Genomic DNA, 26,177 nt, shown 5'->3' with positions numbered 1-26,177 from the left:
TAATATTCTAATGTTCTTCCCTTACAGGATAATGTCCTTTTTATTGTAAATACATATTCCTATATATATCTATTGCTATAGTTGTATATGAAATGTATTTTACATAAAAAGTATCGGATATATATAGAACTATATATTTCATAATAAAAAGTAAATTATTTTCTATGTGAAGAACATGTAAAACACATATTTTGTGCATCGGGTTTCGAGATTTCGATTTTAATGCGGTCGGATAAGAGCACATGAAAATTTAGTAATCTTAAGGCGCGTTATTGAAATATTACATAAAAAAAACTAGTCGGATATAACTTGTAAGCCTTTTTTTGATTCAATATTGAATTAACTCCAGATCCAACATGCTATCCATACGTCTTTCAAGCATTGTGAGAAGGGATTTTGTTCCCCTTTAAAAATAAGCGTTTTTAAATAGAATGATTTGTTTTTATTTGTGAAACCACTGGTGGTCAAAGTATTATGCTACTTTTATCTGTGTAGCTCAGGAATAAATAAGTATATATTTTATTCTTTAACAACTCTCTTTCACCTAATTACGAGTTTTGCGTTGCGGCTTTTAATGCTAAAAAAATGGCAATTTCAGCGTAAAAGCAGGAACGCACTTTAAGGGAGTTGTGTCGGTATAGCTATACCGCAAGCATTTTAGCCTGTAACGCAACGTCAATCCCGCACTAAAAAAATATGATGTTTTTGTGTGGGATTTCCATAGCGCCGGTATTACAGGTTGTGCGGTGAGGCTAAAAAGCTTGCAGTACAGCCTATACCGACACGACTCATACCACCATCTGAGACCAGTAGTTATGGATTTTGTGTAACATAAATGTTTCACAAAACTCATAACTAAAGTGTTAAAAAGTACACTAATACCCATAAACTACCTATTAACCCCTAAACCGAGGCCCTCCCGCATCGCAAACACTATAATAAACGTATTTACCCCTAATCTGCTACCCACCCACATTGCAAGTATTAAATAAACCTATTAACCCCTAATCTGCTGCCCACCCACATCGCCAACACTATTTAAATATATTAACCCCTAAACCGCCGCTTCCTGACATCGCCGCCACTATAATAAAGTTATTAATCCCTATTCCGCCGCACTCCGACATTGCCGCCACTAAATAAAGTTATTAACCCCTAAACCTCCGGCCTCCGACATCTCTGCCACTAAATAAATATATTAACCCCTAAACCACCAGCCCACCCACATCGCAAAACACTAAATTAAACTATTAACCCCTAAACCTAACACCCCCTAACTTTAAATTAAAATTACAATATAACTATCTTTAAATAAATAAAAAGTTACCTTTGAAATAAAAATAAACCTAACATTAAATTATAAACTAATCTAACCTTACTATTCTAATAAAATAAAAAAACTACCAATTAAAATATCTAAAATTACAAAATTAAAAAACCAAACACTATGAAAAAAAATAAAAAATCTATGTTTACCAAAAATAATAAACACTAAAATCATGAAAAATAAAAAACACTAAGATTACAAAAAATAAATGAAATGATAAAAAATAAAAACAATTACATCTAATCTAATAGCCCTATAAAAATACCCCCCCAAAAAATAAAAACACCCCCTAGCCTACAATAAACTACTAATAGCCCTTAAAGGGCCTTTTGTAGGGCATTGCCCTAAAGAAATCAGCTCTTTTTCCTGTAAAAAAATACAAAGTCCCCCCAACAGTAAAACCCACCACCCAACCACCAATGGCATTGCCATTAAAAGGCCATTTAGTTATTTAACAAATTGCCCAAACCCTATTCTTAAAAAAAAAAAAACACCCAAATTTTTTTTTAAAATAAAAACTAGCACTAACCCCAGAAGACCTACTCACGGTTTCTGAAGTCCGAACATCCAGGAGGCGAGGTCTTCATCCAGGCGGCGAGGTCTTCATCCAGGCGACGAGGTCTTCATCCATCTCGAGGGCGTCTTCTATCTTCATCTCGGGGGCGTGGAGAGGAGGTATCCTGGATCCATCCTGCGCGGAGCATCCTCTTCATATGGTCGCCGCCGTACACTGAAGTTGAATGTAAGGTAGCCGTTTTGAAAATGGCATCCCTTGCATTCCTATTGGCTGATTTGAACAACCAATAGGATTTCAGTAGCTCTCATCCTATTGGCTGATTTGAATTTGATGAATCAAATCAGCCAATAGGAATGCAAGGGACGCCATTTTGAAACAGCTACCTTGCATTCAACTTCAGTGTACGGTGGTGACCGTATGAAGAGGACGCTCTGTGTAGGAAGGGATCCAGGATAGTTCCGCTTCCCGCCCCCAGGATGGATGAAGACCTTGCTGCCTGGATGAAGATCTCGCCGCCTGGGTGAAGACTTCTCGCCACCTGGATGTCCGGACTTCAGAAACTGTGAGTAGATCTTCTGGGGTTAGTGTTAGTTTTTGGGGGTTTTTTTGGGTGGGGTTCTTTTTAGATTAGGGTTTGGGCAATTTGTAAAAGAGCTAAATGCCCCTTTAAGGGCAATGCCCATACAAATGCCCCTTAGGGGCAATGGGTAGCTTAGGGTTTTTTTAGAGTTAGTTTTTTTATTTTGGGGGGTTCGTTGGGTGGTGGGTTTTGTTGCTGGGGGGACTTTGTATTTTTTTACAGGTAAAATAGCTGATTTCTGTAGGGCAATGCCCTACAAAAGGCCCTTTTAAGGGCTATTGGTAGTTAATTGTAGGCTAGGGGGTGTTTTTATTTTTGGGGGGCCTTTTTATTTTTATAGGGCTATTAGATTAGGTGTAATTGTGTTTATTTTTGATAATTTAGTTTATTTTTTTGTAATCTTAGTGTTTTTTATTTTTCATGATTTTAGTGTTAATTATTTTTTGTAAACTTACACCTAGATTACGAGTTTTGCGTTAGAGGCTGTGCGGTGCTAATGAGCATCACTTACAGACAGCGCTGGTATTACGGGTTGTTACAAACCAGACCAGAAGTTAGCGTTGAGCAAAATTTTGCTCATTACCGCACTCCAATACCAGCGCTGCTTACGTTAGCGGTGAGCTGGTTATGCGTGCTCATGCACGATTTCCCCATAGGAATCAACGGGGAGAGCCGGCTGAAAAAAAACACCTGCAAAAAAGCAGCGTAAAACTCAGTAACGCAGCCCCATTGATTCCTATGGGGAAATAACATTTATGTTTACACCTAACACCCTAACATGAACCCCGAGTCTAAACACCCCTAATCTTACACTTATTAACCCCTAATCTGCCGCCCTCAACATCGCCAACACCTACATTATAACTATTAAACCCTAATCTGCCGCTCCGGACACCGCCGCCACCTACATTATACTTATGAACCCCTAATCTGCTGCCCCCAACATCGCCGCCACCTACATTATATTTATCAACCCCTAATCTGCCGCCCCCAACGTCGCCGCCACTATTCTAAATTTATTAACCCCTAAACCTAAGTCTAACCCTAACCCCCCTAACTTAAATATAATTTAAATAATTCTAAATAAAATTCCTATCATTAACTAAATTATTCCTATTTAAAACTAAATACTTACCTATAAAATAAACCATAAGATAGCTACAATATAAATAATAGTTACATTGTAGCTAGCTTAGGGATTATTTTTATTTTACAGGCAAGTTTGTATTTATTTTAACTAGGTAGAATAGTTACTAAATAGTTATTAACTATTTAATAACTACCTAGCTAAAATAAAGACACATTTACCTGTAAAATAAAACCTAACCTAAGTTACACTAACACCTAACACTACACTATAATTAAATTAATTCCCTAAATTAAATACAATTAAATGAAATTAAATAAAATTAGCTAAAGTACAAAAAAAACAAACACTAATTACATAAAATAATAAACAAATTACAATATTTTTAAACTAATTACACCTAATCTAATCCCCCTAACAAAATAAAAAAGTCCCCCCAAAATAAAAATGTTTTAATTTTATTTAATTGCATTTAATTGTATTTAATTTAGGGAATTAACTTAATTATAGTGTAGTGTTAGGTGTTAGTGTAACTTAGGTTAGGTTTTATTTTACAGATCAATTTGTATTTATTTTAGCTAGGTAGTTAGTAAATAGTTAATAACTATTTAATAACTATTCTACCTAGTTAAAATAAATACAAACTTGCCTGTAAAATAAAAATAAACCCTAAGATAGCTACAATGTAACTATTAGTTATATTGTAGCTAGCTTAAGGTTTATTTTATAGGTAAGTATTTAGTTTTAAATAGGAATAATTTAGTTAATGATAGGAATTTTTATTTAAGTTAAGGGGGGTTAGGGTTAGACTTAGATTTAGGGGTTAATAACTTTAATATAGTGGCGGCGACGTTGGGGGCGGGAGATTAGGGGTTAAGAAATGTAGGTAGGTGTCGGCGATGTTAGGGATGGCAGATTAGGGGTTATTAATATTTAACAAATGTTTGCGAGGCGAGAGTGCAGCGGTTTAGGGGTTAATATATTTATTATAGTGGCGGCGATGTCCGTTTCGGCAGATTAGGGGTTAATTTTTTTTTTTTAGTGTTTGCGATGCGGGAGGGCCTCGGTTTAGGGGTTAATAGGTAGTTTATGGGTGTTAGTGTACTTTTTAGCACTTTAGTTAAGAGTTTTATGCTACGGCGTTGTAGTGTAAAACTTTTAACTACTGACTTTAAAAAGCGGTACCAGTCTTGACAGGAGAGGGTCTACCGCTCACTTTTTGGCAGACTCGTAATACCGGCGCTATGCAAGTCCCATTGAAAAAAGAGGATACGCAATTTACGTAAGTGGATTTGCGGTATTTCCAAGTCTGGCCAAAAATTGAGCGGTGAGCATGTACCTTCAAGACTCGTAATACCAGTGGGCGTTAAAAAGCAGCGTTAGGACCGGCTAACGCTGCTTTTTAAGCCTAACGCAAAACTCGTAATCTAGCCGTTAGATTTTTAAACATTTTCGTAGTTTTAGGGGGGTTTTTTAGTTGCAATTTAGATTTTTTAATTTTATTAGAATAGTTATGTTAGGTTAATTTATAGTTTAATGTTAGGTTTATTTTTATTTCACAGGTAAGTTTTCATTTATTTTAAGAGAGTTATATTGTACTTTAAATTTAAATTTAGGGGGGTGTTAGGTTTAAGGGTTAATAGTTTAATTTAGTGTTTTGCGATGTGGGGGACTGACGGTGTAGGAGTTAATAGGTTTATTTAGTGGTGGAGATGTGGGAGGCCGGAGGTTTAGAGGTTAGTAACTTTATTTAGTGGCGGCGTTGTCGGGGAGCAGCGGAATAGGAGTTAACTTTTATTAGTGTTGACGATGTCGGTAGCGGCAGATTAAGGGTTAATAACTTTATTAACAATGTTGGCGATATTGGGGGCGGTGGATTAGGGGTGTTTAGACTTGGGGTTTATGTTAGGGTGCTAGGTTTAAACGTAACTATTTTTTTCCCTAAAGACATTAATGGGGTTGCGTTACGACAATCGCAATTCCACACTTCAGGTGTTAGTTTTTTTTTCTAACACTCTCTACCCATTGATGTCTACGGGGGAAAGCGTGCACGAGCACGTATTCTCAGCCCTTGGATTTTGTGCGGTATGGAGCTTATCACCACCATATTGCACGCCTAAGGCGGCTTTTCAGAAACTTGTTATGGCAGCGCTATGGAGAATGAAATAACGCAACTTTTGTTGAGATCGTTAAGCACCCTCTATAGCGCAAAACTTAATCTAGGTGTTTGTGTTTTTGCATAAAAAAAAAACTAAACATGCAGTAAAATATTCTAAATTTCCATGGAATAAATCAATATTATGTTTAATATTTTTTATTATTTAATTTAATTTTAATATTTTATATGTAATAGTTCAATAATGCACCAGTGCAGCAACTCTCCATCAGACACCAGCAGTGTAGCCTTTTTTCCAAAATGGCGTCAGTCTGCACCCGTAAGTAGAGGAAGGTGAATGAAATGTATTTAGTGTTTAATGTCTCTTTAACAGTAGCACATAATGCTTGAAACAGGCCAAAGTTGTAGAACGTGAAAGGTGAAAAAAAATCCTCTGAACATTTGCTTGGAATACCGATATTTAGCCGTCCCTGTGCAGCAGGAAAATGTTTATAATCTGCCTCAACTGCAATATTAAAGCTCTCGGTAAGTGAATAACTGAGGGTTGTTTAATAGACTTCAGTGGCTTTAAATTTGAAAACCCAGCAATATGCCATGCAAGGCGATGGGCTGGAATGAGCTTATAATTACTTTAAGTTATGTATTACACTATGTTATGAAATATACAAAAAAGCCTTTATTAAGAACTGTCCATATCTACATTCAGAGTTACTCATTATTTAATGAGAAAGGGTTGTTACCTACTGTATATAGAAGCAGACCATACTATGGAGCCTATCTATCAAGCTCTAAATGGAGCTTGAGGGCCCGTGTTTCTGGCGAGCCTCCAGGCTCGCCAAAAACACCAGTTATGAAGCAGTGGTCTAAAGACCGCTGCTCCATAACCCTGTCCGCTTGCTCTGATGAGACGGACAGGAATCGACGGAATTCAACCCAATCGAGTACGATCGGGTTGATTTACACCCCCCTGCTGGCGGCTGATTGGCCGTGAGTCTGCAGGGGGCAGCGTTGCACCAGCAGCTCTTGTGTGCTGCTTGTGCAATGCTGAATATAGAGAGCGTATTGCTCTCCGCATTCAGCGATGTCTGTCGGACCTGATCCGCGCTGTCGGATCAGGTCCGACAGACATTTGTTAAATAGGCCTCCTTGCATCTAGTTGAGTAATGTCTGATAAACTTAAATATCATCTTCATGTTTGGACAGGTGAAGATTATTTATTCACCATTATTGACCCATTAAAAGCACCGTTAATAATCCAGGTTATGGACCAGTTACTGATACTTGTTAAATACACAACTTTGATATTTGTTATTGTCATAAATGCAGATAGATGTTCTGGTTGACTCCAGTTCAACCTCAGATCACCAAATATCTATATTTTTGGTATATGATTCTTTTGCTATATGTATGGTTTTAGAAAACATAAATATCACTTAACTAAAAGAAACATTATTGTACTAGAACCCTTAAACCATTATGATTGATGTTTCGAAAACATTTTTTTTCACTTTCTCATTAGCAGCAAATAAGTAATAATTTTGAGCCAGGCTCATGCCACCAAATAGAACTTCTTTTGGTATCTGATTTCTGTGCTATATGTGTGGCTTAAAATGTACAGAAAGCAATTGACTACATGTAAAATAATTCTATAGATTTTCAAAAACATATCAATATTAATGTTAACTGAGAATTTTACAAGGTTCTTTTTGAGCAACAATGATGTATATTCCACCATTTTTTCTGGACACGTGTTAATATTTCTGACACATATGACACAAACTGTCAGGCTGCCTGTTTTGTGAATAATACTGATATAACAGACAAAGAAGCGGTTGTCATGGATGTCTGAGCAGTTTTAGCAGCTGCTTGTGAAAAGCTTGACACGTGCATAAACACCCAGTATTAATGGATTGTAAAGCACTTATATTTGTGTATACTGGTCTTGCTTATCTCATCTTTCATCTCTGACTATATTCTTCGTTGGACATAAATTGAAATAGCCATAAAACTTTAGTTTTTATACATAGAGGGAGTTTTTCTAAAATTCATATTATTTCTTGACCATCAATTAGTTTTGGTGGATTCCCTTTGTGATACTTTTGTGTGAGATAACAAACACCATCGTCTCTCTCACACAACTGGGTGGTATTATACTCTTGATCTAACAATCACACTTGCTAAAATTACTACATCACAATGACAAATTTTCTTTATTGTAGCCCCTCTCCTTCTATGTCATAGATTTTCTCCTTGGCACTGTAAGCTTGAGAGCCTCTCTACCTGTAGACAATGAAGCTTGTTGCCTCCATTACACGTCCATATATTGATATTCTATAAGCCAAATTAATGTGTTCAATGGAAAGGACAAAACTAGACTGTATATGGTGAGATTAAGTGAGATTGTTCTTTGCAACTCTTTTAAAATTAGAAACTATGAGATTATTTTGGAAAATAAAACCAGCAGTTGTTCTACAGCTCAGACCTTGCAACAAATTCCTTATTTCCAAGATTAAAACAAAACCTTGTATGATGTGAAAATACAAAATGATTTGACATTATGAGGCAATAAGACTCTGATGAAAACATTCAGATTTTGTACATAATGTATCTGTTTTTATAAAACATCTCTCAGTCTCCATGTAAGTCCCCATTGTTCCTAAAATTCAACAAACAGGTAAAGAAACATCTCCAAAGGAACAGCTTAGAGGCATGGCATGCCCACCGGTGCCCACTTAAGTTTGTGCAGTGCCAGACAGATGTCATGACAACCATGAGCTATGGCAGTTGCTGAAAAATCTTGCGGAGTTTTGATGGCTTAGGCAGACATTAAATAAGAAGTCAGTTGTTGCATGAAGCTATGGGTTCATCAAAGTTGAGTCTCATCCTTGGAATCCGGTATGGTTGTGTTGCAAAAGCTGCTTTTCCTGCTAGGCATATTGGCTGGAACATACAACAGTGGGTCTGGTCTGATCAAATAACTAGAAAAAAACAACCAAAAGATTTGTGATGAGACTTCTAAAGATGACCTACAAACTCTGCATTGATAGAATAGACAATTCCCAGGCTGAAGCATATGAGCTCCGAGTCATACATTGCTATTCTAGAGCTGACTTTAATTATGTGTTTCATACATTTATTGGGGTTGAACACATATTTATATGCAAGCATGTTCTTATCTATTATAACATTTTCCTTTGTACTTTTATATCCATTTAACCTGCGTCAAATCACTTCTGTTTTATTTTATTGTTTTCTAGAAAATAGGTATTCAGAGATGATATCATTCATTTAAATCAACTATATACATGAATACTGTAAAATAATAGTCTGTATTAAGTGTTGGCAGAAGCAGTGTTTATAGCATGGAAACGGAATGGGACCAGAGAAAGCAGTGATTGGCTAGAGGAAAGGAGATTTCGCCTTCAACAAAGAGATAACATTTTCTCAGAGCAGTCAAGCTGTGGAACTCACTGTCTGGGATGGTAACAACCACAGTTCTGGTTGATTGTTTGTCAAAGAGCACATATTTTGGATAAAGCAGTATCCTTAGAATTGTTGTCTAGTTTAATAAGGATATCAGTAATATTTTACTACTTTTTAAGTATTTTATTATAAGGCTTTACAGGAGATCTAGGAAGGTTGAACTTCATGAACTTTTGTTTCATTTTTAACCGCATCCACTTAGTTATAATAACCTAGATTACAAGTTTTGTGCTACAGAGGGTGCAAAACGAACGCAACAAAAGTTGCGTTATTTCACCCGCTATAGTGCTGCCATTAAGAGTTTTGGAAAAGCCGCCTTGTGCGTGCAATATGGTTGCAATGAGCTCCCTACCGCAACAAAATCCAAGCGCTGCTTTGACATGCTCGTGCATGCTTTCCCCATAGACATCAATGGGGAGAAAGTGTTAGAAAAAAAAAATAGCACCTGCAATCGCGGAATAAAAAGCTCCGTAACGCAACCCCATTGATGTCTATGGGGAGTTTAAACCTAACACCCTAACATAAACCCCACGTCTAAACACCCCTAATCTTCCGCCTCCGACATCGCTGACACCTACATAATGTTATTAACCCCTAATCTGCCGCTCCTGATATATCGCTGCAACTATAATAAAGTTATAAACCCCTATTCCCCCGCACCCCAACATCGCCCAAACTATAATAAAGATATTAACCCCTATTCCACTGCTCCCCGACATCGCCGCCACTGAATAAAGTTATTAACCCCTAAACCTCTGGCCTCCCACATCACTGCCAGTAAATAAACCTATTAAACCCGAAACCGCCAGCCCCCCACATCGCAAAAAACTAAATTAAACTATTAACCCCTAAACCTACAGAAAGTCAGTTCCACAGCACCTTGCATCCTTTATTAGCAACTCATGGACAGCATAGTATGCAACGTTTTGGGAACGCAGTCCCTTAATCATGCATAAAACATAGTACACCTGTACCTTAAAGGTATATCCAGCCAATCACTGGCCACTTCCTAGAGACACATCCCACTTCACAATTTTTTTTAATGGAGATTATGTTAACATTGCCCTCTAGAGGATATAACATATTCTAACAAGAACCATTCATGTAACACTATCCAGGGTACTATCTATAATGTGTCAGTACACTTAAAAAATTATTTAATTTAAAAACAATCATTTAAAAACATATAAATTTATACAAATATATGTAGAAATTCATTAATATATACAAAAATACACGTGTTATGTGGCTGCTGATTTTAAGAAAATCCCAATAGTTGATATTGACGTATATACCTAGAGGAAGACTGACAGTTCTAATTCTCTATTTAGACCATAAGGATATAAATCTAACAACCCCTAACTTTAAATTAAAATTACAAGATCCCTATCTTAAAATAAATAAAAACTTACCTGGGAAATTAAAAAAAACTAAGTTTAAACTATAAATTAAACTAACTTTACTATTATACTAAAATTAAAAGAACTATCAATTAAATAAATTAAATTACTCATTAAAAAAACCTAACACTACTAAAAGAAAGTACAAAAAATACTAAAGTACAAAAATAACAAACACTAAATTACGAAAAATAATAAATTAAATTATCCAAAATAAAAAGCAATTACACATAATCTAATAGATCTATATAAAAAAAAAACCTAAAATATAAAAAACCCTAGCCGACAGTAAACTACCAATAGCCCCTAATAGGGCCTTTTGTAGGGCATTGCCCTAAAAAAATCAGCTCTTTTCCCTGACAAAAAATACAAAGACCCCACAACAGTAAAACCCACCAACCAACCCCCCAAAAAAAACAACCTAACTCTAACAAAAACCTAAGCTACCCATTGCCCTTTTCAGGGCATTTGTATGGGCATTGCCCTTAAAAAGGCATTCAGCTCTTTTTCTTGCCCTGAAAAGGGCATTCAGCTCTTTTAAGAAAAGCCCAAACCCTAATCTAAAAAAAAACCCACCCAAAAATTTTTTAAAAACCCTAACACTAACCCCCGACGATCCACTTACAGTTTTTGAAGTCTGGACATCCACGCGGCGAAGTCTTCATCCAGGCGGCGTCTTCTATCTTCATCCAGGCGGCGTCTTCTATCTTCATCCCTGCGTCGCGGAGCGGATCCATCCTGAAGATATCTGGCGCGGAGCATCCTCTTCATACGGTTGCCACCGTATACTGAATCTTCAATGCAAGGGAGCCTTTTCAAAATGGCATCCCTTGCATTCCTTTTGGCTGATTTGATTTTTGAAATTCAAATCAGCCAATAGGATGAGCGCTACTGAAATCCTATTGGCTGTTCAAACCAGCCAATAGGATAAGAGCTACTGAAATTCTATTGGCTATTCAGATCAGCCAATAGAATTTTAGTAGCTCTCATCCTATTGGCTGATTTAAACAGCCAATAGGATTTTAGTAGCTCTCATCCTATTGGCTGATTTGAATTTCAAAAATCTAATTAGCCAATAGGAATGCAAGGGACGTGTCAGGGTGCCAGGAATCAGACTGAGACAAGAAGTGCAAAAATAATCACACCTTTATTAATAGCAAAAAATAATAAAAAAGTCCACAAGTCATATAACAAGCCAGGAGTCAAAACCAGAGCTGGTAGTCAGATGAGCCGAGTCAGGAGCCAAAGTGAATAGTCAGACGAGCCGGAATCAGGAACAAGGAAAACAGCAGAGTCAGGAACAAGACAGGGATTAGGAACCAGGAAGGACGTCAGGCAGCCAGGTAATACACAGGAACTCTCACAAACAGGTCTGAGACAACACAAAAGCAAAGCATACTGAACAGAGGCCCTTTAAATAATAATTGATGACATCACAATTCTGAGACTACATCCTGTCTCACATGGATGATGTACACTAGTCTGGCCATAAAAGGAAGTGCAGGAAATGAGCAGCATCCCCCACAATGCACCATAGTCAGGAAGAGAGGTGAGTAAAATGGCTGCAAGCAACACATGGCAAACACAACAAGGAGAAAACCCTGACAGGACGCCATTTTGAAAAGGCTCCCTTGCATTGAAGAATGAGTATACGGCAGCTACCGTATGAAGAGGATGCTCTGCGCCGGATTTCTTCAGGATGGACCCGCTCCGTGCCTCTGGATAAAGATAGAAGATGCCACCTGGATGAAGATAGAAGACACCGCCTGGATGAATGAAGACCTTGCCGCATGGATGAAGACTTCGCCCCCTGAATGTCCGGACTTCAGAAACTATATGTGGATCTTCAGGGGTTAGTGTTTTTTAAACTTTTTTCGGGTGTTTTTTTTTTTAGATTATTGTTTGGGCTTTTCTTAAAAGAGCTGAATGCCCTTTTCAGGGCAAGAAAAAGAGATGAATGCTCTTTTAAGGGCAATGCCCATACAAATGCCCTTTCCAGGCAATGGGTAGTAAAGGTTTATTTAGAGTTTAGAGCTTTTTTATTTGAGGGGGTTGGTTGGGTGGTGTGTTTTACTGTTGGGAGGGTCTGTGTATTTTTTTTCAGGGAAAAGATTTGATTTCATTAGGGAAATGCCCTACAAAAGGCCCTTTTAAGGGCTATTGGTACATTATTGTAGGGCTTGGAGGGCTTTTTATTTTTATAGGGTTATTAGATTAGGTGTAATTGTTTTTATTTTGGATAATTTCTTTTATTTTTCTTAACTAAGTGTTTGTTATTTTTTGTACTTTAGTATTTTTTATTTTTTGTAATTTTAGATTTAATTTTTATTAGTAGTTTTAGGTTTTTTTATGAGTAATTTAATTTATATAATTGATAGTTATTTTAATTTTAGTATAATAGTAAAGTTAGTTTAATTTAAAGTTTAAACTTAGGTTTTTTTAATTTCACAGGTAAGTTTTTATTTATTTTAAGATAGGGATCTTGTAATCTTAATTTTAAAGTTAGGGAGTTGTTAGGTTTAGGGGTTAATAGTTTAAATTTTTTTGTGATGTGGGGGGGCTGGTAATTTAGGGGTTAAAAGGTTTATTTAGTGGCAGTGATGTGGGAGGCCAGAGGTTTAGGGGTTAATCACTTTATTTAGTGGTTGCGATGTCCGGGAGTGGCGGAATAGGGGTTAATATCTTTATTATAGTACAAAACAAAGGGAAGTGTTCCCAGAATTGCTGGAAAAGGCAAAAAATGCTAATGTCTCCCAGCTGACCTTGTTGTCTATATTATAGAAATAGGTAACTGGCTGGGAGTGTGCTTAGAGCATATTATTGCTGTTGTATATATATATATATATATATATATATAAAATGTGTGTGTGTGTGTGTGTGTGTGTATGTGTATGCATGTGTTATATATTGTGTATATATGTGCGTGCATTTGTAAGTTTATTTAACTTTATTCTCCCTATATTTACAATCAATAAGTTTCATTCAAATTAAAAAAATGCCTTTTTACTTAGTGTTATCATTGACTTATTTAATTTAAAAAGTTATTAAAAAATACATTTTTAGATATAGATTTATAGATATATATATATATATATATATATATTTAGATATACATTTATAGACAGACAGACAGATAGATAGATAGACAGACAGACAGATAGATAGATAGATAGATAGATAGATAGATAGATAGATAGATAGATAGATAGATAGATAGATAGATAGATAGATAGATGATAGATGGATGGATGATAAGAGATATATAATTAAATGACTGATGTGTAAACCACTGAAATCTTGAAAGTACTTAAATTGGGATGAAAATGAAATAAAACTAGATACACAAGTGACATATTCTGTATAACTGAATGTATCATTAGTGCATTTTAACTACTGTATTAACTAAGTTTGAAATACTTTAAACAAATTATGAATTATGGACGAGCTATTAGGAGTATGAAGGTGTTCTGCGGTTAAGAGCGATCTGTGTACTTTGCATTTTAATGGCATTTAATCCAAGCTGCACGCAAATGCTCAACCGGGCTGAATAAGTGATTTTTTTAATAGCCGTTACAGCAGTGAACGCTTCTTTAGATCTGCACTTAGCAGAATTGTTTAAATACTTGCTTGGCTAACGCATTCCTGAGTAGTGACTGTCAGCGCACACACAATTATCAGTAAACGATGACCTTGCTCCAAATTTACATCAGAAAATCAGAGGCCCTTTACGTTCCATTTGCAAAGCTTTTAAAACATCACCAGGACGAACATACAACGAATCAAGCGAATGCCATCAATTTATCCCAGAGAGATAAATCTCCCAGCATTCTCCTCTCAATGATCAGATAAGCTGAATAGGTTTTATAAAACACTATTCTTACTTGCTGCAATGTCTAAGATGACATGCAGTTATTTTGTTTTCACTCTGTAATAAAGGCCTTGATGCATTCTGTTACCTCGATTCATCACCCAGGAGTCATTAAATCAAAATAAATCTTTCATGGTTCAGATAGAAAATGCAATTGTAAGCTACTTTTTTATGAAATTAACTAAATTCTCTTGCTATCAGTTGTTGAAAAGCATACCTACAGCAGGTACACTCAGACACAGCAGGGAGTATTTGTGTGTGGGAGGAACCATAATGATGGTGCAATTACATGGTGCTAATATAAGTGGAGAATTTGTGCTGAGGCGTTGGGTAAGACAAACTATCATGGTTGGACTTGGTTATGTTTAAAGACAGTAGTACCGGGGTCAGACCTTTCATTTTATTGGCAGTGGGGGTGGGTTGTGATTAGTGTAAAGTACCACTGGTAATAATTGATTGCCCACCTCGGAAGTAGCATGTGTATTATGAGTTGAAAGTAAACTTGTTTGCTCAAGTGAAATTGAATTTAATGTGCGTCCGGATAGCATGACTTCAGAGCTCTGGTTAACTGTTACGCTAGACTAAAAAGCTGCACAGAAAACATTAAAATTACATTACAAAGTTATAAGGGCTCAAAGATATGAGATCTAAGGTGTGAAAAAGGCATGAAAAGGGCCTTAACCAAAGATATGAGGTCTAAGGTGTGAAAAAAGCATGAAAAGGGTTTTAACATAGAGATACATACATATGAATATATATATATATATATATATATGTGTGTACATATGTATTTATGTATTTATATGGGTATATATGTATTTACAGACATGTAAACACATAAATACAGTACATATGTACACATGAGCAGGAGTGCAAACTACCGCTCCATTCGTAATCTAGCTCATAATATGTAATATACATAAAAACATAGTAACGTAGTAGATGAGGTTGAAAAAAGACAGAAGTCCATCGAGTTCAACCTATACAAATCTAATATACTTACAAAAAAGATCCTGTTGAGCTTAAATTAATCCCATTAAAAAGGTGACCCAATAACTATAAGCAACTATTTCCCTGAATTATTCTGTTTTCTAACCAGAAATGTATCTAAACCATTTTTAAATATATCTAAGGTATTGGCATTTACTACCTCCTTAGGTAATATGTTTACACAATTTGAATCCTCTTAAAGTGAAAAAACGTTTCTGTTTCAGAAGATTAAATCTCCTTTCTTCCAGCCTTAAATTGTGAACTCTTGTCACAAACTTCTTGGAATAAACAGAGCTTCTGCCATCTCTGTATATAGGCCTTAAATATATTTATATAAAGTAAATGTGTCACCTCTCAAATGCTTTATTTGTAGAGAAAACAAACACAGCTAACCTCTCCTCATAGTTAAAATTCTCCATTCCCCTTATTAGCTTTATGGCCCTTCTTTGAACTTTTGAAGTCTGCAATGTCTATTTTTTAGATCGGTCCCCAGAACTGCACTCCATACTCGGGGTGAGGTCTTACCAGGGGTTTATATAGTGACAGAATTATGCCTTTTTAATACATGCTAGTATCTTATTAGCCTTAGGTAGCAGTGTTTTAGCATCAGGGTCAGAAGCTCCACTATGACTGGTCATTTCAACCTATATTATTTATATTAAATGTTGACCCTCAGCTGTATCACTAGACAACAGCAATCAGAGTATTAACCAGACACAAAGCTTAAACCAATAAGAAATCTTAATATACACTTTATTTATTTTTTTAATGGCTCAGATTGAATAAATATCTCATATAAAGAAGAGCCATAAACACATTGTTCTCTTCTTGGGCAATGAATGAGTTAATAAAATAATTGCTCAGTGCATTGTAAAAAATTGGTGACAGTCAAGAAATGAACTGTTGCATGAAAGATGAAGAACAGAACGAGTCGTGAGACTGGCACTTTACGCACTTACACAACATCACTCAGCTCCAACCGCGTGTCTGGGGAAGGATTGATGAGGATGTAGGACAGGGTGTTCTGCTGATCGTTCATCTCATCTGAAGGACGAAACACAAAGAGAGAGAATTACAGATACAGTGTGTACCCACCAACCCAGACAGTGAGAGCAGGTGCGAGTAGCTGGGGCTATGGGGAAACACTTATAAACCCAAAGAGCAGAAGGAGATATAAGGTGAAAACTGCACAACCTCCCAAACGTAACTCACTCACTAGTTATACAGAGGAGGTGAGCAGAGATGGGTGTGTGTATGTGAGTCAGTCAGCTGTGTGTATCCGGGTGTGTATGTGAGTCAGTCAGCTGTGTGTATCCGGGTGTGTATGTGAGTCAGTCAGCTGTGTGTGTATCAGTGTGTGTATATAAGTCAGCCTGCTGTGTGTGTATGTGTGTGTATGTGAGTCAGTCAGCTGTGTGTGTGTCACTGTGTGTATGTAAGTCAGTCAGCTGTGTGTGTATCAGTGTGTGTATGTGAGTCAGTCAGCTGTGTGTGTATCAGTGTGTGTGTGTGTGTGTGAGTCAGTCAGCTGTGTGTGTATCAGTGTGTATGTGAGTCAGCCTGCTGTGTGTGTATATGTGAGTCAGTCTGCTGTGTGTGTATCAGTGTGTGTATGTGAATCAGCCTGCTGTGTGTGTATCAGTGTGTGTGTGAGTCAGTAAGCTGTGTGTGTATCAGTGTGTGTTTGTGAGTCAGTCAGCTGTGTATATCAGTGTGTGTATGTGAGTCAGTCATCTGTGTGTATATCAGTGTGTGTATGTGATTCAGTCTGCTGTGTGTGTATGTGAGTCAGATTGCTGTGTGTATCAGTGTGTGTATGTGAGTCAGTCAGCTGTGTGTGTATCGCTGTGTATGTGAGTCAGTCAGCCGTGTGTGTATCAGTGTGCATGTGAGTCAGTCATTTGTGTGTATCAATGTGTGTATGTTAATCAGCCTGCTGTGTGTGTATCAGTGTGTGTGTGCGTCAGCCTGATGTATGTATCAGTGTGTGTATGTGAGTCAGTCAGCTGTGTGTGTATCAGTGTGTGTATGTGAGTCAGTCTGCTGTGTGTGTATCAGTGTGTGTATGCGAGCCAGCCTGGTGTGTGTGTATGTGTGTCAGCCTGCTGTGTGTGTATCAGTTTGTGTATGTGAGTCAGTCAGGTGTGTGTATCACTGTGTGTATGTGAGTCACTCAGCTGTGTGTGTATCAGTGTGTGAATGTGAGTCAGCCTGGTGTGTGTGTATGTGAGTCAGCCTGCTGTGTTTGTGTGTATCTGTGTGTGTGCAAGTTAGCCTGCTGTGTGTGTATGTAAGGCAGTCAGCTGTATGCATGAGTGTGTGTGTGTGTGTGTGTGTGCAAGTTAGCCTGCTGTGTGTGTATGTAAGTCAGTCAGCTGTGTGCATGAGTGTGTGTGCAAGTTAGCCTGCTGTGTGTGTATGTAAGGCAGTCAGCTGTATGCATGAGTGTGTGTGTGCAAGTTAGCCTGCTGTGTGTGTATGTAAGTCAGTCAGCTGTATGCATGAGTGTGTGTGTGCAAGTTAGCCTGCTGTGTGTGTATGTAAGTCAGTCAGCTGTGTGCATGAGTGTGTGTATCTGTGTGTGTGCAAGTTAGCCTGCTGTGTGTGTGTATGTAAGTCAGTCAGCTGTATGCATGAGTGTGTGTGTGCAAGTTAGCCTGCTGTGTGTGTATGTAAGTCAGTCAGCTGTGTGCATGAGTGTGTGTATCTGTGTGTGTGCAAGTTAGCCTGCTGTGTGTGTATGTAAGTCAGTCAGCTGTGTGCATGAGTGTGTGTATCTGTGTGTGTGCAAGTTAGCCTGCTGTGTGTGTATGTAAGTCAGTCAGCTGTATGCATGAGTGTGTGTGTGTGTGTGCAAGTCAGCCTGCTGTGTGTGTATGTAAGTCAGTCAGCTGTGTGCATGAGTGTGTGTATCTGTGTGTGTGCAAGTTAGCCTGCTGTGTGTGTATGTAAGTCAGTCAGCTGTGTGCATGAGTGTGTGTATCTGTGTGTGTGCAAGTTAGCCTGCTGTGTGTGTATGTAAGTCAGTCAGCTGTATGCATGAGTGTGTGTGCAAGTTAGCCTGCTGTGTGTGTATGTAAGTCAGTCAGCTGTATGCATGAGTGTGTGTGTGTGTGTGTGTGCAAGTCAGCCTGCTGTGTGTGTATGTAAGTCAGTCAGCTGTGTGCATGAGTGTGTGTATCTGTGTGCGTGCAAGTTAGCCTGCTGTGTGTGTATCTAAGTCAGTCAGCTGTATGCATGAGTGTGTGTGCAAGTTAGCCTGCTGTGTGTGTATGTAAGTCAGTCAGCTGTGTGCATGAGTGTGTGTGCAAGTTAGCCTGCTGTGTGTGTATGTAAGTCAGTCAGCTGTATGCATGAGTGTGTGTGTGTGTGTGTGCAAGTCAGCCTGCTGTGTGTGTGTATGTAAGTCAGTCAGCTGTGTGCATGAGTGTGTGTATCTGTGTGTGTGCAAGTTAGCCTGCTGTGTGTGTATGTAAGTCAGTCAGCTGTATGCATGAGTGTGTGTGTGTGTGTGCAAGTCAGCCTGCTGTGTGTGTATGTAAGTCAGTCAGCTGTGTGCATGAGTGTGTGTATCTGTGTGTGTGCAAGTTAGCCTGCTGTGTGTGTATGTAAGTCAGTCAGCTGTGTGCATGAGTGTGTGTGCAAGTTAGCCTGCTGTGTGTGTATGTAAGTCAGTCAGCTGTATGCATGAGTGTGTGTGTGTGTGTGTGTGTGTGTGTGCAAGTCAGCCTGCTGTGTGTGTATGTAAGTCAGTCAGCTGTGTGCATGAGTGTGTGTGCAAGTTAGCCTGCTGTGTGTGTATGTAAGTCAGTCAGCTGTATGCATGAGTGTGTGTGTGTGTGTGTGTGCAAGTTAGCCTGCTGTGTGTGTATGTAAGTCAGTCAGCTGTATGCATGAGTGTGTGTGTGTGTGTGCAAGTCAGCCTGCTGTGTGTGTATGTAAGTCAGTCAGCTGTGTGCATGAGTGTGTGTATCTGTGTGTGTGCAAGTTAGCCTGCTGTGTGTGTATGTAAGTCAGTCAGCTGTGTGCATGAGTGTGTGTGCAAGTTAGCCTGCTGTGTGTGTATGTAAGTCAGTCAGCTGTATGCATGAGTGTGTGTGTGTGTGTGTGTGTGCAAGTCAGCCTGCTGTGTGTGTATGTAAGTCAGTCAGCTGTATGCATGAGTGTGTGTGTGTGTGTGTGTGTGTGTGCAAGTCAGCCTGCTGTGTGTGTATGTACGTCAGTCAGCTGTGTGCATGAGTGTGTGTATCTGTGTGTGTGCAAGTTAGCCTGCTGTGTGTGTATGTAAGTCAGTCAGCTGTATGCATGAGTGTGTGTGTGTGTGTGTGTGTGTGTGTGTGTGCAAGTCAGCCTGCTGTGTGTGTATGTAAGTCAGTCAGCTGTGTGCATGAGTGTGTGTATCTGTGTGTGTGCAAGTTAGCCTGCTGTGTGTGTATGTAAGTCAGTCAGCTGTGTGCATGAGTGTGTGTGCAAGTTAGCCTGCTGTGTGTGTATGTAAGTCAGTCAGCTGTGTGCATGAGTGTGTGTGCAAGTTAGCCTGCTGTGTGTGTATGTAAGTCAGTCAGCTGTATGCATGAGTGTGTGTGTGTGTGTGTGCAAGTCAGCCTGCTGTGTGTGTGTATGTAAGTCAGTCAGCTGTGTGCATGAGTGTGTGTATCTGTGTGTGTGCAAGTTAGCCTGCTGTGTGTGTATGTAAGTCAGTCAGCTGTATGCATGAGTGTGTGTGTGTGTGTGCAAGTCAGCCTGCTGTGTGTGTATGTAAGTCAGTCAGCTGTGTGCATGAGTGTGTGTATCTGTGTGTGTGCAAGTTAGCCTGCTGTGTGTGTATGTAAGTCAGTCAGCTGTGTGCATGAGTGTGTGTGCAAGTTAGCCTGCTGTGTGTGTATGTAAGTCAGTCAGCTGTATGCTTGTGTGTGTGTGTGTGTGTGTGTGTGTGTGTGCAAGTCAGCCTGCTGTGTGTGTATGTAAGTCAGTCAGCTGTGTGCATGAGTGTGTGTGCAAGTTAGCCTGCTGTGTGTGTATGTAAGTCAGTCAGCTGTATGCATGAGTGTGTGTGTGTGTGTGTGTGCAAGTTAGCCTGCTGTGTGTGTATGTAAGTCAGTCAGCTGTATGCATGAGTGTGTGTGTGTGTGTGCAAGTCAGCCTGCTGTGTGTGTATGTAAGTCAGTCAGCTGTGTGCATGAGTGTGTGTATCTGTGTGTGTGCAAGTTAGCCTGCTGTGTGTGTATGTAAGTCAGTCAGCTGTGTGCATGAGTGTGTGTGCAAGTTAGCCTGCTGTGTGTGTATGTAAGTCAGTCAGCTGTATGCATGAGTGTGTGTGTGTGTGTGTGTGCAAGTCAGCCTGCTGTGTGTGTATGTAAGTCAGTCAGCTGTATGCATGAGTGTGTGTGTGTGTGTGTGTGTGTGTGCAAGTCAGCCTGCTGTGTGTGTATGTACGTCAGTCAGCTGTGTGCATGAGTGTGTGTATCTGTGTGTGTGCAAGTTAGCCTGCTGTGTGTGTATGTAAGTCAGTCAGCTGTATGCATGAGTGTGTGTGTGTGTGTGTGCAAGTCAGCCTGCTGTGTGTGTATGTAAGTCAGTCAGCTGTGTGCATGAGTGTGTGTATCTGTGTGTGTGCAAGTTAGCCTGCTGTGTGTGTATGTAAGTCAGTCAGCTGTGTGCATGAGTGTGTGTGCAAGTTAGCCTGCTGTGTGTGTATGTAAGTCAGTCAGCTGTGTGCATGAGTGTGTGTGCAAGTTAGCCTGCTGTGTGTGTATGTAAGTCAGCCAGCTGTATGCATGAGTGTGTGTGTGTGTGTGTGTGTGTGTGTGTGTGTGTGTGTGTGTGTGCAAGTCAGCCTGCTGTGTGTGTATGTAAGTCAGTCAGCTGTGTGCATGAGTGTGTGTATCTGTGTGTGTGCAAGTTAGCCTGCTGTGTGTGTGTATGTAAGTCAGTCAGCTGTGTGCATGAGTGTGTGTATCTGTGTGTGTGCAAGTTAGCCTGCTGTGTGTGTGTATGTAAGTCAGTCAGCTGTATGCATGAGTGTGTGTGTGCAAGTTAGCCTGCTGTGTGTGTATGTAAGTCAGTCAGCTGTGTGCATGAGTGTGTGTATCTGTGTGTGTGCAAGTTAGCCTGCTGTGTGTGTGTATGTAAGTCAGTCAGCTGTATGCATGATTGTGTGTGTGCAAGTTAGCCTGCTGTGTGTGTATGTAAGTCAGTCAGCTGTGTGCATGAGTGTGTGTATCTGTGTGTGTGCAAGTTAGCCTGCTGTGTGTGTGTATGTAAGTCAGTCAGCTGTATGCATGATTGTGTGTGTGCAAGTTAGCCTGCTGTGTGTGTATGTAAGTCAGTCAGCTGTGTGCATGAGTGTGTGTATCTGTGTGTGTGCAAGTTAGCCTGCTGTGTGTGTGTATGTAAGTCAGTCAGCTGTATGCATGATTGTGTGTGTGCAAGTTAGCCTGCTGTGTGTGTATGTAAGTCAGTCAGCTGTGTGTATGAGTATGAGTGCTGTGTGTGTGTATATGTGTGTGTGTGAGTGAGCCTACACGTTACGTTTTATAGTTTGTATCTGAGCATTTCTGCTCTGTCAACTAGTGTATAATGGACATATATCATCCCACTGATCAGTAAACACTTATGCGATATTAGATATGATTTAGTTATGTGCAATAGTCTAGCTGGGGACCTTCCCAAATCCCTCGTACAGCTTGTCTGTACAATAGCAGGCATCACTAGGAACTGCAAAATCGTATAAAGCAAGAGGGTATCATAATGTACTAAAACCGAGCGCATTGCCACAGAACTGCAAGTCATATAAGTGATAAGGTAGTAAATGTCCTGTGCTTATATTGTGTTCCTCTTCCGCCTACACAAACATATCTCTTATGAGTTATTTCCAGCAATATTTCATCTGCGATAGCTGCATCTATGGTTGAGAAATCTCAATGTCTACAAGGAAAATACCTCTGCTGTTTGCTGTTACCATATTAGTATTCCTGGCACTTGCTTGAGTGTGAAATTCCACAGAGAGATGTTTTGATTTTTATTACAGTTTCCTCCATAATGGGAGTCCAGGGATGCAAATGAGAAACCTCTCTTTTAGCCTGGTCTTAACAATTGTTGGACAAACAATATCAATCCTGGTACAAACATGGAGCCTGTATAGGAAAAAATCAGCATTGCTGCAACTGGGTGACAATTAAGTTGCTATTACTTAGTGCGCCATTTCACATCACTAAATAATAGCAGCTAACTACAGCTGGCTAGGGATGGGCGAATGTTTCTAAAAATTCGAAATTTAAAACGAATTTTGATACATTTGTTCGTTCGAATCGAATTTCGAATGTTTATATAACATTCTAACATTCTATTTTCGAATTTTTCAATAAAATTTTAAAATATTTGTTCGAATAATAGAATGTTTAGCTATGAAATTCATTCAATTTCGAAATGTAATATTCGAATGTGACATTCGAATTCGAATGTGACATTTAAATTTGAAATAGTATTTCTAGTTTACAACTGTGTTTAATAAATGTAATATTTGAATTCGAATGCTACATTCGAATTAGAATGTCACATTCGAATTTGATGTAGTATTTCTAGTCTAATAATGTGTTTTAAATGTAATATTCGAATTTGAATGTGACATTCAAATTCGAATGTCACATTCGAATTCTAAATAGTATTTCTAGTCTAATACTGTGTTTTTTAAATGTAATATTCGAATTCGAATGTCACATTCAAATTCAAAATAGTATTTCTAGTTTGCAACTGTGTTTAATAAATGTAATATTCAAATTCGAATGTGATATTCGATTAGAATGTGACATTCGAATTTGAAATTGTATTTCTAGTCTAATACTGTGTTTTATAAATGTAATATTTGAATTCGATTGTGACATTCGATTCGAATGTGATATTTGATTTGAATGTGACATTCGAAATAGTGTTTCTAGTCTACAATTGTGTTTTACAAATGTAATATTCGAATTCGAATGTGACATTCGAATGTAACATTCGAATTCGAATGTGATATTCGAATTCGAATGTGACATTCGAAAACTGTAAATAACATTCGAAAATCGAATTTTTAAGAATATTCATTCTTATCAACATTCTATTATGTAAATCGAATTTCTACAATAACATTCGTTCTAACATTCGAATTCGGATATAAACACATTCTTCCATCCCTACAGCTGGTCTCAATGACCACTTTGTTACCACTCAATCAACATAAATCATAACCCTAGCACAATTTCTGTAACCACAGTTCTCCACTGCAATAACCAATTATCATGACTTCCACCTCAGTAATCTCCAACGTTTACCTACCACCTATAATACACCCTTTCTGTAACCGCCTCAAAATACAATACACCTACAAAAGACCCCTCCTATGGCTATTAACACTAAATGCACCACCTCATTTACAACTACATTCTACCTACCTCATCCCCAATAGCCTATCACAATCAATTGCTTAATGACCCAGCACACTACACTTCCCCAAGTGTACTAGCCTAACATGCACTCAACAGGATTCCTCAAGTCATATACTTGCAAACATTCAATTTACACCATACATCAACTAGCACACATTTCTCTAACACTCAAGGAACCTCTCTACATGATCCACACAAAGCAAACCACCATTAATACCCAATTATATAGGTTGTCTTAAAGGGACAGTGAACACCAGGTGTTATATAACTGCATGTGATAGACACTACTATAAATAATACTTTGCACAGATACTGATCTAAAAATCCATTATAAAACTTTTTAAAACATTTCCTAGAAGTTCCCAGCTTAGCACTGTTAATGAGGTTAGGCTTGGACACTCTTGGGAAAGGGTTGAGAAAGCAGGAAGAGCACCCCCTCACTTTGGGGCTTGGTTAGGAGTCTAAAAAGCAGCACAATGCTATTAATAAATAAGCAAAACTATAAATTGTTACAAAAACACTCACAGATGGGCTATGAATGTACCATCTACAAGACATTTATGCAAAGAAAATCTAGTGTACAATATCCCTTTAATATCAGGATACCAAATAAACTCAGGTTGTCTCATTAACTTGCATGCAATGTTATGGAGGAAAGAGTTTAACGATCTCTCATCAAGTGACAAATGTAAATTGGATGTTTGCAAGTATATGACTTGAGGGATCATGTTCAGGGCATAGTAGGCTAGCTTAATTGTTACCCAATTGATGGGTTGCTTGATACAATGGGGCCTATTTATCAAGCTCTGTATGGAGCTTGGTGCCCCGTGTTTTTGGCGAGCCTTCATTCTCGCCAGAAACACAAGTTATGAAGCAGTGGTCTAAAGACCGCTACTCCATTACCTGTCCGTCTGCTCTGAGGCAGTGGACAGACACAACCCGATGCAATATGATTGGGTTGATTGACGCCCCCTGCTAGCTGCCGATTTGCCGCAAATCTGCAGGGGGCGGTATTGCACCAGCAGTTCACCAGAATTGCTGGTACAATGATAAATGCCGAGAGTGTATGCTGTCGGATCATGTCCACTCGCACAGTGATAATTAGGCCGCTATGACTTATACATCCACTTCTACATTAAGGGAGGAATATAATTACAATGAGTTTTATTATACCATATACATATAGGTTCCAAGATTTTATGCAGCACTGTGGTGGGAGACAAAGATTATATTTATTTTTACGTTAATAGGAGCAGCTGTCTTGGTCCAGTGATTATGATGCCAAAATAATAAGCATAGTTTAGTAAGTAGTAATATATTTTTATTGATTATCAATAAACTTTCCTTTTGAAAGCTTTTCCTTTTTTAAAAATGCAACAAAACCATATTTCTCTATAAAAAAAGATAAAGATGTGATTTTTTATTTATTTATATATAGTAGGCAAAATATGCGCACTCCAATGGGGATTAGTTTTGTAAATGGTGACTTTAATGTTAATTAAAGTGATCATTTGCGAAACTAATCCCCATTGAAGTACACTTCTTTTACCTACTATGAAGATGTTTTGCAGCACCCAGGGTTATCGTTGTATGAAGTCTGGAGTGCTATCTGTCTGCAATATATATATATAGTATTTGTCTTATGAGTTATTAGAAGATATTTTTTACAAACAGAGAAGAACTCAGGTTGAAGAAAGACATATCAGTGAAGGGAAAACAATGTAACAATGTACAAACAATAGGTATTTTGTTCTTTTTCTTTTAAACTGTGGGTGCTATGTACATGTGTCGATGACAGCACTGAATCCTAACAAGAAAAACTTTCAATCTTCACTTAAAACTCACAGGAGGATTGTTGCATCCTGGAGCGATAAAAGACAGCTACAAAAAACAGAGCTTGTAGAATATATTCTACATCCCTCCTTCAGTATTTCATGAATAGAAATAGATTACACTGCAGATGTGTCGCACCGTCATTTCATATTGCAGCTAACATCAGAAAAAAAATCATCTCTTGCTACGGTGTTCCTATGTGCGAGCTGATAAATTGCTCCTGCAGTCATATACACTGTGGGTTTTATTCCCCTTCTATTCATCAGAGCTATCATCTGCAATGCTGGCTTCATAAGTGGTGCATTCGCTTGACGTTCATTAATTCTAGCTTTTCTTGCATCTGACAGTTTGTGTGTTTATGTGTGCTATAAAAATATATACAACAATATATTTGCCCATAAGAAAGACCATAGTGGTTCAGAAGCTTCTGTTGCTTTGAGTATTATAGAGTCCATTTCATCCATAACAGTCTGCTGAGTGTACATGTTATATAGTTGTGTGAGTTTTAGCTTTTAATTCAAAACCAATGCAAGACATTTCAATAGCCGCC

At 38.4% G+C, this 26,177-nt stretch overlaps 1 protein-coding gene across 3 annotated transcripts in view; it reads right to left on the bottom strand.

Moving 5' to 3' along the window:
* Positions 1 to 8,218: 8,218 nt before the first annotated feature.
* Positions 8,219 to 26,177, bottom strand: part of KCNT2 (potassium sodium-activated channel subfamily T member 2) — a 701,340-nt gene continuing 683,381 nt past the window's right edge. For all 3 annotated transcript variants that reach the window (XM_053693834.1, XM_053693835.1, XM_053693836.1), the window contains 2 exons: positions 16,328 to 16,412; positions 8,219 to 8,605 (listed from right to left, as the gene is read on the bottom strand). In XM_053693834.1, coding sequence (XP_053549809.1) covers positions 8,494 to 8,605; positions 16,328 to 16,412 — 197 coding nt within the window. In that variant the 3' untranslated portion in view covers positions 8,219 to 8,493. The remainder of the gene's footprint in view (positions 8,606 to 16,327; positions 16,413 to 26,177) is intronic.

Source organism: Bombina bombina, chromosome 10 (genome assembly GCF_027579735.1).
Source record: "Bombina bombina isolate aBomBom1 chromosome 10, aBomBom1.pri, whole genome shotgun sequence".
Classification (NCBI taxonomy): domain Eukaryota; kingdom Metazoa; phylum Chordata; class Amphibia; order Anura; family Bombinatoridae; genus Bombina; species Bombina bombina.
The sequence above is the reverse complement of the archived record's forward strand: the minus strand, read 5'-3'. Positions and strand labels throughout refer to the sequence as shown.